General features: G+C 40.4%; 3 protein-coding genes across 3 annotated transcripts; 1 reads left to right on the top strand and 2 right to left on the bottom strand.

The window, feature by feature from the left end:
- Window positions 190-998, bottom strand: LOC109712697. The gene has a single exon (XM_020236431.1). It carries the CDS (start codon window positions 812-814, stop codon window positions 494-496), a length of 321 nt encoding a protein of 106 aa, XP_020092020.1. The 5' UTR covers window positions 815-998; the 3' UTR covers window positions 190-493.
- LOC109712326 lies at window positions 2,177-7,793 on the bottom strand. The gene is given in 8 exon segments (XM_020235830.1): window positions 2,177-3,081; window positions 3,748-3,841; window positions 4,347-4,429; window positions 4,917-4,968; window positions 5,073-5,230; window positions 5,370-5,460; window positions 5,940-7,257; window positions 7,259-7,793. Coding segments are annotated over 8 exon segments (2,991 nt in total). The 5' UTR covers window positions 7,786-7,793; the 3' UTR covers window positions 2,177-2,413.
- On the top strand, window positions 8,813-12,546 carry LOC109713406 (peptidyl-prolyl cis-trans isomerase CYP20-1-like). The gene is made up of 7 exons (XM_020237467.1): window positions 8,813-8,975; window positions 9,989-10,067; window positions 10,394-10,441; window positions 10,595-10,618; window positions 10,927-11,109; window positions 11,460-11,535; window positions 11,988-12,546. Exons 1-7 carry the CDS (start codon window positions 8,889-8,891, stop codon window positions 12,124-12,126), a joined length of 636 nt encoding a protein of 211 aa, XP_020093056.1. The 5' UTR covers window positions 8,813-8,888; the 3' UTR covers window positions 12,127-12,546.

Consider the following 12,676-nt stretch of genomic DNA (forward strand, 5'->3'; position numbering starts at 1 on the left):
AATAAAGAATTAGAATAAGGAAAATAAGTATTTTACGCTGTTATGTGACCTACGCGAATCGGCACGGCAAATCACACACCGGTCGTTTGGCACGACCCCGTGCCACAGCACTTAAACCCTTATCACCAAAGCACCCAAATTATCTAATAAATAAATAGCTAAATACATGATTAGCAACGAAATCAAGGATACAGTACAAACAAGATAACAAAATATAGGTAATTTATACTATAAATCCATGCATGCGCAAACACGATCCAAGAACTATAATTAATAGCACAGCGCAGAAGCGTAGGCACTGAGCTCAAGAGGGTGACACAGAAACGTTCCAAGCATCCGATATTGTATATATCGCTACCGATACCGATACTAAGTACATGCGAGACATAAGAGCCACACAGATAACCGCGGAAACTACTAGATCACACACAACCGAGGAGCGACGGAATATATAACGATTTAGGAGCTGCTGCAGCGAGAATCAGAGCTTCTGCTACTTCTTGAAGCTGCCGCGGATCCCGGGCTTGGGCTTGGAGGAGGAGGTTTCGGGGGCGAGGGAGGCGTGGAGGTTGATGAGCTTGGATTCGTCGTAGGGGAGCTTGGGGTGCCGCGCTTCGTGGTGAATCTGCATGGATTTGGCGTCGGGGGCGGTGGTTTTGCAGTGCGGGCACTCGAACTTCGCGTGGCCGCCCTTGACCTGGCCGAGCCGATCCGCTTGCCCCGCTTTGCCCCCGCCGCGGTTCGTCGTCGCCGCGTCGACCTTCGCCGCGATCTCCTTCGCGGTGTGCTTCTTCGGCTTCGCCTTCCCCGTCATCTTCCTCCCCCCACGATCGGAAACCCTAACCCTAACCCTAACCCTAATGGCGATCCCAATCCGGGGGCGAGGGCGGGTTCTCTCTTTTTCTTTTTCTTTTTCTTTTTTTTTTTTGGGTTAATTTATTACTCTCGCTTCCGCACGGAGGAAAAAAGAATTTGGATAGGACTGGTAGGGAGGGTTTTTCCGCAACGCTATGGACGTACTTATAGAGGGAAAATTGTACGGAGACCCCTCTATTATAGGTAATTTTGAATTAGACTCCCCCCTCAAATGATTTGAATTATTCTACAAATTTTGTCCTTTGCTATTAATTATTTAGTTTATTTTGTTTAAACAAAAATGTTAAAGTACTATTATTATTAATTTTTTGCAAATTCCATCTTATGTAAACTTTTACATTTAGTACTATACTATTTTTGGTGGGCCCCGCATGTAATCAATGATTAGATTTTATTATTTTATTATTATTATTTTGTTATAGTCTGATTTTTTTTTTTTTTCTAATCTAGTGATTTTGATGGTTGTGTTTTCTTGCGCGACCTAGTTTTGGCAAATTAGCGTGGCTCATATTCGACTAGCGTTCGACTCGATATTCAGCTCACTGGAGTTCTACTCAAAATTAAATAAGTTGAGATTGAATATTAAAAAATTAAAATTTATTTTAGTTCAAATTTGAGTATTATTGGGCTCATTCGAATTGGGCTCAAAAAACTCGAATATATATATATATAAATATATATAACATATATTTTAATTATATTTAATAATATATATTATTTATTTTAATTATATGTGTATAGAGTTTAAGTTATTAAGCCATATTTGCTAAACCAACAAAACATTCTTTTAATTTGTATGTTGAACTATTAGACATATTTTTTTATTAAATTCTAGATAATGTTTATGAAAATTAAACTTTAGATTATATGATGTTAAGAATTTCAAGTAGCTCATTTAGGGCTCGAGCTCGCTTGACTGGAAATTAGGCTCGCTCGAGCTCGGTTTAATTAATTTTAAGCCGAATTTGAGTCTAAATTTAGGTTCGAAATTAATTTCAAACCAAACTTGAGCTCAGATACTTTTCCACCCGAAAATGAAATATGCAACAATTATTCATCTTGTATAAAAACTTACAAATTCCCTAGAGGTTAAAACCTGCTATATGGGAGACATAAAATAAAATTCTTTAAAAAGAAATTAATATAGAAAAAAACACAAAAAAAGAAAAGAAAAGAGAGATAGATGTTCAATTTACTAAATAAGAATCACACAAATTCTTAAAAAAGAAATTAATATAGAGAAAAAAGAAGAAGAAGAAGAAGAAGAGAGAGATAGATGTTTCAGCTTACTACATAAGAATCTCACAAAAAGTTAGCAATTGCATAATTGAATTGATTCCACTTTCAAAAGTATACAAGCCAACATGTATGCGGCAGATTTATAACACTTGCAATCAATCAAAACCCGCTAACAAAATCTCGCAATCCATCACAGCAAACCGTTATATTATAACCACTAAAACTAACGAAAAATCGAGAATTTACTGAATAAATCAATAGGAGGGAAAAAAGGGGGGAGAACATTCAAAATTTTTACTTAGTAGAATAGATTGGTTTGCCGACTGAGTCGAAGCGGCAACCCGAAATTTTGGTATATCCTGATATCCCCTCCCAGGCCGGCCGTTACTACGACCAAGCCCCACGCACTCGCAGCCTCGGGGCTGTTGCTGCCGCTGTTCTTACTGCTACTGCTGCCTCCCCACGTCGAGGATGAATTCGAAATGTTGGCGGAGTCGGAAATGGAGGAGCAAATCGCACTTGAACGAATCGAAGAAGAAGCCGAGACGAAGGACTCGCTACAGACTCCTGATCTCGAGTGCAGTATGCTGCTGCATGGCTCGTCAGAGGAGCAGGGCAGAGTCCGTTCTGAGAAGCTCTTCTCGGGGAGAGGCGGGAGATGGCTTCTGCTGCTAGGGAAAGAGTCTAGGAGGTTAGAAATAGATCTTTCGGGAAAGGCAGACAGAGATGGCGAAAATGCACAGTTAGTCCCGCAGCCGGGCCAAGGGATCGCGACCGACACGTCTTTACAATAGAAGTGCTCGTGGGATCGGGTGGTGGTCCAGCTTTTGCTTTTTACTCCAGCGCTTGCGCTGCGAGAGGCTTCTCGCTTCCAGATGTATACGTGAGAGTCCTCGCTCGCGCATACAACGTATTTCCCATCTGAGGTGTATGATGCCGATATTTGACTGCTGGTATTTCGAAAACCTAATAGGAGAAATTATACAGTGAGTAATAAGTGAAGTTGGATCTTAGTACTTAACAAGAAAAAACACCTTTTTCTTTCCAATCTTTATATATATATATATAGATAATTGGTAGTTGAAACTTGAAAGTCATTACTAATTTCTCCGAGTGACATGAAGAGTACTGCTGACAACAATTGGTTCTTTACATATATAAATTTGCAAATTAATCTGCTTACATACATAAGCATGCGAAGTCTGCATTTCATATAATCCCTCAAAATTGCAAACTTCTGTTTAACTGGTATTTGAAGGGCATGCATGAAAATCTTTTGATTGTTTGCAAAGTGCAGTAATATCATCTCGCACAGTAATATCATCTCTACATGCCTTCAATCGCATAAAACTTCAACTTAAAAAAAAAAAAACACAATACAAAACTGAAAACAAGAACTAGGCCAAACGTGCTTTAAGTGATAATTCGTGATGTGATATGTGAAGTTAAAAGGATGTAACGATATAACGTGCTTTAAGTGATAATCTTCGTGATGTGATATGAGCAGTTAAAAGGATGTCTCGAGTTCACATACGGACATATAAAAATGAAAAACATTAGCAGTGTGATAGTTTTTAAATTCAGAATGGTTATATTATGCTCACATATAATTCCTCTTTCTTTCACATATACCTCTGAATTTGTTAACCATCTTTACGCCGTCGAAGACCCGAATCTGTGAATCAGCCGAAGTGATCATTACTTCAGAAGGATTGCCTGGACCAAACTGTTCAAACATGAATAAGTTATCTGGTACCCTATTTGATTATCTGTAAAACTGACATAAAACAGAGAGGGTTCTTAACATTTATATATTCTGACAAAATCATCACTTTAACATATTTACCCGTGCAAAATCATATTTTCAAATTGCATATATACCCCTTCAAAATGCAATTTCTTGCAATAATAATGCCATTTTTGGTAGGTGAGTCATCAAATCCATAACGGGGAAGTTGGTATTTCTATGAAGTTCCTTTCAAAGAGGCGCATTTCCATAGTTTCAAGGGCTTATTCAAAGTCACCAAGTTGGCGTATAAAAAGATGCAGATTTTGCAGGTGTCCGTATGTTAATAGATAAATTTTGTAGGGGTACATATTCAAATATCTCAACCAAAGGAAACAAATGCAAATCCTAAATAAAAAACAAAATAAATTTTAGAAATGTATTCATTGGAAGAGGACCAAACAAGCAGTGCATTGCTTTCCAAGTATTCAAGGCGAACAAGTACCTGGAATCCAGTAACTTTTTTGGCATGAGATTTTTTCTTCTTACTCCGAATATCAATTTGGGCTTCCTGATGAAGTTTGCAATCTGTCGCATAATACAAACATAAAAGGAAGTCATTCAACTGTCCAAATTGCCATAGAAATAAGCCATATGCCCAAGTACAAATGGGCTACACAAAACTATTCCTGTGTATACGAGTTTGGGATGAAATAATCTTGTGGCATTAAGACCCTTGAGGCCTGCAGTCCATGTTTTATTAAATCCGTGGACAAAAAAGAGAAGCGGACGCTATCTCTTCTTATGTGGTAGAAAATGGATAAGATTAGATCCATGGGACCTCCCACTACCCTCCAAAAATATAAGTAAATAAAAAAACCATTCATTACGGTAGAAGATCAATTGAAGAAGAGAATTAGGAAAAATAGAGATAGGCACTACTACAAGCTCGAAAGTGTTCCAAATGATGTTCCAGCAAGCGCGAAGAATGGCAGTCTTAACAACTTAAGCATGACATACAATGTGATATAATATACATTAGAAAAAAAAGGGAAAAAAGGAGAAAAGTTCATACCAGTTGTCTTGTAAATACGGCAGCTCCCTTTATGTGAACCAACTAAAGCACCCTTCCAAAAATGCATTAAAAAACCATCACTAATTAAAAGAACAAAAGGATACCGGCCTCGAAACAGACAAAAAAAAAAATTGCCCGAAATTCACATAGTTGCACCTGTCCATCAGGAGTGTAGCATGTAGCTGTGACCATTTCATGGAGATCAGTCCAGTCAACAACTTGGCGATCTGGTATGCTCCATATGCGGACCTTAGCATCAAGAGAGCCACTGATGAAGTAACTATCATCTACTGGATTGAACTGGATACAAGTCACTGTTCAACCAGTGCAGTAATAAAGTCCATGATTAATTAGCACGAAATAAATACTATGAGACGAAGAAGCAACATACTATCTGATAGATATCGACCAAAAGGAAACAAAGAACAAGAACAGCAAGTAAAATTTACTGACCGTAATCATTGTGAGCAAATAACTTTAGGCAAGATTTGGTTTCTATGTCCCATAATCTGACGGTTTTGTCCATTGAAGATGACAACAAATGCTGCAAAGTAGTGACATAGTTATTGTAACTTAAAATAGACATTCACAACTTCAATTATATGTTGTATTTAACATGCAAATTAAAGAAAGAGAGAAAGAAAGAAGAAAACTTCACTGACAAATAACCGGCCATAGATGCCAGATATTATTATCTTGATAAACTGAAGTTGTTGTAATTTACTACATTGTTCCACTCATCATGATGTTTGCACTCTAAAACCTATTTTACGATAAGGTAATACTTATGCTACATTTCCATGGAAATTGAATATGAAGGCAATACAAAATAATGGTAGTTGAGAAGAACCTTAAGAACTTAGAAATAATAAGTAGAGAAACCAAGTACAAGAAAACAGATTGGAATGCATTTAGTCGACTTGGAATGACATGTTCTTCTTCTTGTTCAGCTTACCAAGGCAATAAGCAAAGCCAAACAACAAAGCCAGATATTATAGACGCGAGCTATTATTGCATACCAACCTGAGATTTTGACCAAGAGAGATCAAGGACATCATCTAGGTGGCCTTCCAAGGAGCAAATGGGCTTCTCGGAGAGCGAGAAGATGGTCTCCGGAATTACAATGTGATCGGGTATAGCTTTCTTTCTGCTCTTGCCCCTTTTAGTCCGCTTCGACGGCTGGCTCCTGAGGGAAGCTGACCGGTTGTCTAGCGATCCATTGGGGACAGGAAGAGGAACTAAAGGAGGCGAGGATCGAACTGCTGCCTCTTGCTCTTGAAAGGAGGAGAAATTGCATTCGAGGACCTGCCACACACGAACGATCCGATCCTCGCCCGCACTGGCCAAGTAACGGGAATCCGAGCTGAATTTCATGCACCAAATGGAACCCTGATGGGCATGGATCTCCTGGCTCATGTAGAGGCCTGTGAGCTCCTTGTAGGACTTACCATGCTGATGAACTTTCAACCTCTCCGAGGAATTGGAGGAGGAGGAGGAGGAGGAACTTAGGGCCGAAGTGGCCGACGACTTTGCAATCGTCGTATCCTTCTCCGAAATGAGTCCGGTGACAGAGCTGGCCACAAACTTGATATTTTTGAGCCATCCCCCCTTCTTCCTACCACTATGTTTCGAGCTCTTGCCGCCGCCGCGGAATGCCTGGCGAACGGAGTTATCGGTATTCTTCACCCGACGCATCAATTCCTTCACAATGGGGGAATATCCGAGGAACTTCTCGAATTCTTCTAAGCTCAATTGCAATCCAGTTTGCGTATCATTGAGGCGGCCCCAGGTCCCGTCCTTGCCGAGCTCACTGACCACGAATTCCTTTCCGGTGTCCAGGTTCTTGATCCGGCACATCCCCAACATCAAATCGCCATCTCCAGCGCCAGATGATCCGGCGTGCCCTGTGATTCGGGGATCGGGTAGAGATGGTGATCTGAGGGGGTCGAGCAACGAGGGCGGGGCGGAGGAGGAGCGGGAGACGGCGGTGGGGAAGGGTTTGGTCGAGGGTTTTGCGAGGTGAGTGTCGGATCTGCAGCGCGCGATCGCGGGGTTCGGCGAGGGCGTCGGCGTAGAAGACGACGCCGATGCTGCGGCCACCGCCGTCGCCGTCGTCGCCGCCGCCGCGGCGCCATGGGCGTCGCCGGAAACGGCGTTTCGGGACGCGATCGAGAGGAGGCGGCGTGACGCGGCGCGATCGGGGGCATTCCCCCCCGCGCCACTGCGGCTGCGGCTGAGGCTGAGGAGGGAGAGGCCCTTCCCGCTCGCGAGGCCCATGCCCTGAAGGAGGCGGCGGCGCCGCTCCTTGATGGAGAAGGGCTCCGCCCTGACCACCACCGCCTCGCCCCCCGCCCTCGCCCTGACCACCACCGCGGCCCCCATCCTCCTCCATCGCCATGGCGCGCATCCGGAACTCGGAAGGAGCGCCCACGGCGGAGACGAAGGAGAAGCGCACATCGTCCTCCTCGTCCTCTTCGTCGTCGGATCCCGAGGAGGGGAACTCGAAGTCGAAGGAGATCCCGGAGGGGACCCGATCTAACGACTCGAAGAAGCAATCACCATCGTCTTCATCTTCGTCGTCGCCGGAGCCCTCCTCCTCCTCCGCCACCGCCACCGCCTCCCCCTCCGCCTCCGCCTCCGCCTCCGCGGCATCGTCTCCTCCTACCTCGTCTCCTCCATGTTCGTGGGGCTGCTTCTTCTTCGCCATTGATGGAGCTTGGGAGCGGGGAGAGAGGTAGAGCCACCAACGCTCGCATAATGCGGGGTGTTGGGGGGTGAGAGGAGGAGGGGAGGAGGGGTTTGGTGGGGCGCTACGCGCTCCGCGGAGGGGAGGGAGCGAGGGGAGATCGGAGAGTTTTGAAACGGTCATCGTGCGCCCGTTCTACAATCCCACTTTGGATTCCATGCGCCTGATGTGTTTATATACCAACGCGAGGATCGCAACCGTTGGAGGGAAATAATGCGCGGTGCATAAAACTATTGCTTGCACCCAGTGTAGGAGGCCCTCTTGTGCACCGCATCCAATCAAAAATTTCCTTATTACATGTAGGCATACGAATTAAAAAAATAATAAAATTGGTTAGGCAAAATATACAAATTGTACTTGTTGGTCACATATTATAGAAAAAATTATCTCCACCTAAATAAAAAGATATTATTTATATTCTCATACCCGATGTATATGTGTAATCTCGAATTATTTATTTTGATCTTTCATTACGATACATATATTAAATTTGTACTATCTAGCGAATTATAACTTTTTTTTATTTGAGCTTGATTTTTAACCACACTAGTCACTTTATTCAATTAATCATATATTGTATTATAAGACACAAAAATTAAATTGAATGTTAAAAAAAAATAAAAAATGTATATATATAATGCATTGGAGTAGATGGTCAATATTTTCTCTTGTAACCTAGAAGATATAATATTACCTAAAATTTTAAATTTTTAGCTGAGATTTAAGATACCAACTAACTGTACTAAAAAAAAATTAAAAGAATTATAAATTATTTCTATATATAATTTTATAACATTATAAGATAAAATTGGTTTTAAGATTTTCATCACGAAAAAAAGTCTCAAACGCGACCACGTTACTATATTCCCAAGTCCTAAATGATTTATTATTATTATTATTTTTCAAAGAAAAAAAATTTGATTGGCTTAAAATAACTCGCGTTCCTTCCTCACATATTTTAGGAGTTGATGTGTATTGAAACGCTGCTATAGACCTGGTGCACCGAATAATTTCGGTACCGGGTCGAAACCCGAGTCTCGGCCCAAAACCGGCCAAGGTTCTCATCTTGGGCCCCACTAATCCAACCGAATGCCACGTGCAACTCACGTGACCCCTGCTAACTGTCTAGGGTTTATAAGCGACCGAGGCGGCGTCGCCAAATCGCGCACATTAGATCCCATCGCATTCTCAGGGGGGAGAGAGAGAGAGAGAGAGAGAGAGTGAAAATGGTGGGTGCTCGGAATCGATCGATCCCGATCTCGAAGCCCGTGCTATGGCTTCTGGTGTTCTTCGCCACGATCGCGTTAATCCAGGTTATCTTATACGTACATACTCAAATCTTACTCTTAATCTTACTATTTTTGCTCGGATCGCACTCATCATTTCGATTTTTCTCCGATTTTTTGATCATTTTTTTGAGATTTATTGTTAATTACTTCGTCTAAGTAAGGCCGTGCGTAGATCCGTGTTTGTGGCAACAATTTTTCCCGCTCAATTTTGTTTTCTCGATCGAGGAATAGATATAAGCACCATCTTGATCCTTATTTGTCAGGAAATTAGCAGCTGTTTTAAATGAGTATGTAGTGTTTGTTCACCGATCCGATCACTATACGTATCAGATCACATGAAATTCACTTCCGCAGCATCAACATATTGGATTTTTTTTTTTTTTACCCTTTAGTCTTTTGATTTCAGTAGAAAACCAGCTATTAAATTTTCTTGCTACACTATATTGGTTTGAATGGTGGATCAGCAAAAGATCTTAATTTGGTTGGAGTTTGGTAATTTGATTTTTACAACTTGTTCTATTTGGATGTAGCACAATTTTCGTATGTGTTATGAATCTTTGGAAATTGGCCAAGTTTTTAATAGATTCCTACCTGCTACAGACACCTAAAACTCTAGTTTGGGTTGGGGGAATTATAATTGGACTATCATAGGCAGGTCTCTTGTTTTACAAGTAGAGTTTCTTTGACTATATTTTAGTCACAGTTACAATCTGAACTTGGCCATATAGCAAGTGATTGACGACATGATCTATCTTGGAGTGTTCAAACCTTCCATTGCATCATCGATCTTTGTTCCTAGACATGATCACTTCAACTTACAGTTTCCACTAAACACCCAAGTGTGATTGGGTATCCAAACTCTAGATTTGGAAGTGTGACCGGCATGTTCTGCAACCTTTAAAAGCAATCGATATTCAAATTGTTTGTTGCATTTCTGATCTTTGCTATCCGACCTTATCACATTAGTCCAGTTTTGTTTTAGTACTATTATGTGATATCAATTTTGGGTCGTTTTCTTTTGTTTAATGATGTTTCAGGCTAAAAGTTCGAAGGAAAGTTTGAAGGAAGTAACACACAAGGTTTTCTTTGATATTGAGATTGGTGGGAAACCAGCAGGTGTGTGCATCAGCATTCCTTCAGCATCCTTCTGTATACATCCATAAGAAATGAAATCTAAAACTTGTAGAAGAGTAACTTGCTTGTCTTTTCTAAACAATACCTTTGTCTCATCCTCTAAATGTTTTTGTATGTTGAATTTATCTAGTAGAACTAAATGGATTTTTTCTTACTATCATCAACAATTAATCTAGTTAATCGTAAGACCTATTTGAAACTTTGAATACAAAAAGAGATTGGAATTGGTATTTGGGAAGTAGTAATGGCTTCAATAATGGTTGTAGGAATACTAACTTCCTTTAAATTGTTGATGTTATTATTACCAGGTCGAATTGAGATGGGCCTATTTGGGAAGACCGTTCCTAAAACAGCCGGTATGTATGTACTAAATAGGACTGTAATTTTCTGCTCATTTGGCTTTTCTTTATGATTTTTATTTTTTTTCCTGTAGTTAATTGTTAATAAATGTTCTCTTGAAATCAAGGTGAATCTATCTAATTGTTTTTTGTACTTTGTTCATCTTGCAGAAAACTTCCGAGCTCTTTGCACGGGTACTTGTCTCTTCCGCCTTAACAGTAGATACAACTTCTGATTTCACGGATCAAACACAAAAAATTGCTCTTCTATAGTCTACCTGTTTGGATACAAACTGCAATTTCGATTATTCTGTACATTTTTCGCTATGTTGTGCTGCCGTGATACGTATCCCTCTGATTATTCCAGAAAATACAATAAACTATGAAGACTGGCTGTTGAACATTTCAAACTGTGTGAAGATTGAATGTGTTTACTGCTATTGGAAATTTCTATTTCAGACTGCTTGCCATAAATGCATTCTCTTTTTAATATTATTATGTAGGTGAGAAAGGTATTGGCAAAAGTGGGAAGCCACTTCACTACAAGGGAAGCTCATTCCACAGAATCATACCCAGCTTTATGCTCCAAGGGGGCGACTTTACACTCGGCGACGGGAGGGGTGGAGAGTCTATTTATGGTACAAAATTTGCTGATGAGAACTTCAAAATCAAACACACTGGACCAGGTAATGATGAAGAATTTGCCATTTTAATTGGCCGTTGTAGTGGGTTTACTGCCTGTTTTGACTGGGTGGAGCTTCTAGAGAAGCACTACTTAACTAGAGCTGTTTGAAGAAGCATGAGCTACACTTTTGATAAAATCCCCGTAACAGCTTCCTGTTGTAGCAGAAGAAAAAGCTTCAATTGGAGCTTTTAATTTCAGGCCTGCTATGCCTTAGAAAAAGTTCAACACGTTTTGTTTGCTAAATGTCTAGTTATTACTTCTCGGAATAGGGGATTCATTTCAAAAACCATCCGTGATAGACATGTCTCTTTTGTCAAGTGTTAAACTAAACATTTTGCTTCCTTTGTATAGGGCTTCTATCGATGGCAAATGCCGGTCAGGATACTAATGGATCTCAGTTCTTCATAACCACTGTAACAACCAGCTGGTAATTGCTAGACGTACTCGAGTTCTTTATGAGCATAATCGTGTCCATTACTTTGTATAGTTAGATGCAATGAATGAAAAGATGCGTGTGTGCCCCCTGTCAACTATTACTCTTTTGGAAACAGGACCCCTTAAATTCATTTGTAGTTTAATTTTAGGAAACCTCATTTGCTCAATCAGATGTTAACGAGTTCTATTAAATGAAGTCACGAAATATGTTATTAAACGTAATAAAATATTCAGTCGAAAGCAACTGTTAAGCTCTGACGGAATTCTCCAAATTATAAACAGCATTTTAGCTGAGGGGTTCAACTTCAGAAAGTTAATATTTGGAGACCTGTTCGAAAGGACTCCATTGATTTTTGCCTAATAATCATTATGATATGATGGCCATTAACTAGTTGAATCATTTATGATTATTCGGAGATGTTAATCGTTTTTTCGTCATTTCAGGTTGGACGGTAAACACGTCGTGTTCGGCAAGGTATTATCTGGCATGGACGTGGTGTATAAGATCGAAGCGGAAGGCCGGCAAAACGGAACGCCCAAAAGCAATGTCGTAATCGCCGACAGCGGGGAACTTCCTCTGTGATACCATTTTACTTGACATTCATAAAGTCAGAAAATCTGCATGTTATTAGTCATCTTTATTTATCTCGGATTCGCGCTCGAACTATAACTCCCAACGAAGCGAACCTTTCTCTATCTAGTGTCTTTGTGTATGAGTGGTACTCCAATCTATTTTCCTATTTAGGTATTCCACTTATCAAGCTTTTGCAAAAATTCAAATCCTTGGTATCACCGAAATCATATGCAGATCCGCATTATGCAACCATGCAGCGTTTGCTGCGTACAAAAGGATGCGTGGTAACGCATATGGCTACTTTTTCTGAATTTCTCAGTTCAGCGTGTTTGAATGCGTGAATATCTTGTATTTGATGGATCTTTGTTTAGTTGAACCCATTTGGTTTGGGAACAAATATTTAGGGAATAACAATTTTTTTTTTTTTTCCTTTGGATGGTAACAATTTTTTAAAACAATGATGATTTATCCAAACATGAAGATTGCGTTTGGAGATTGTCTTTGGGGAACAATTATATATTTTTGAGTTTAAGTTCTTTTGTAAATATTCTATGCATTT

The sequence above is a fragment of the Ananas comosus genome, linkage group 7 (genome assembly GCF_001540865.1).
Source record: "Ananas comosus cultivar F153 linkage group 7, ASM154086v1, whole genome shotgun sequence".
NCBI classification, from domain to species: Eukaryota; Viridiplantae; Streptophyta; class Magnoliopsida; order Poales; family Bromeliaceae; genus Ananas; species Ananas comosus.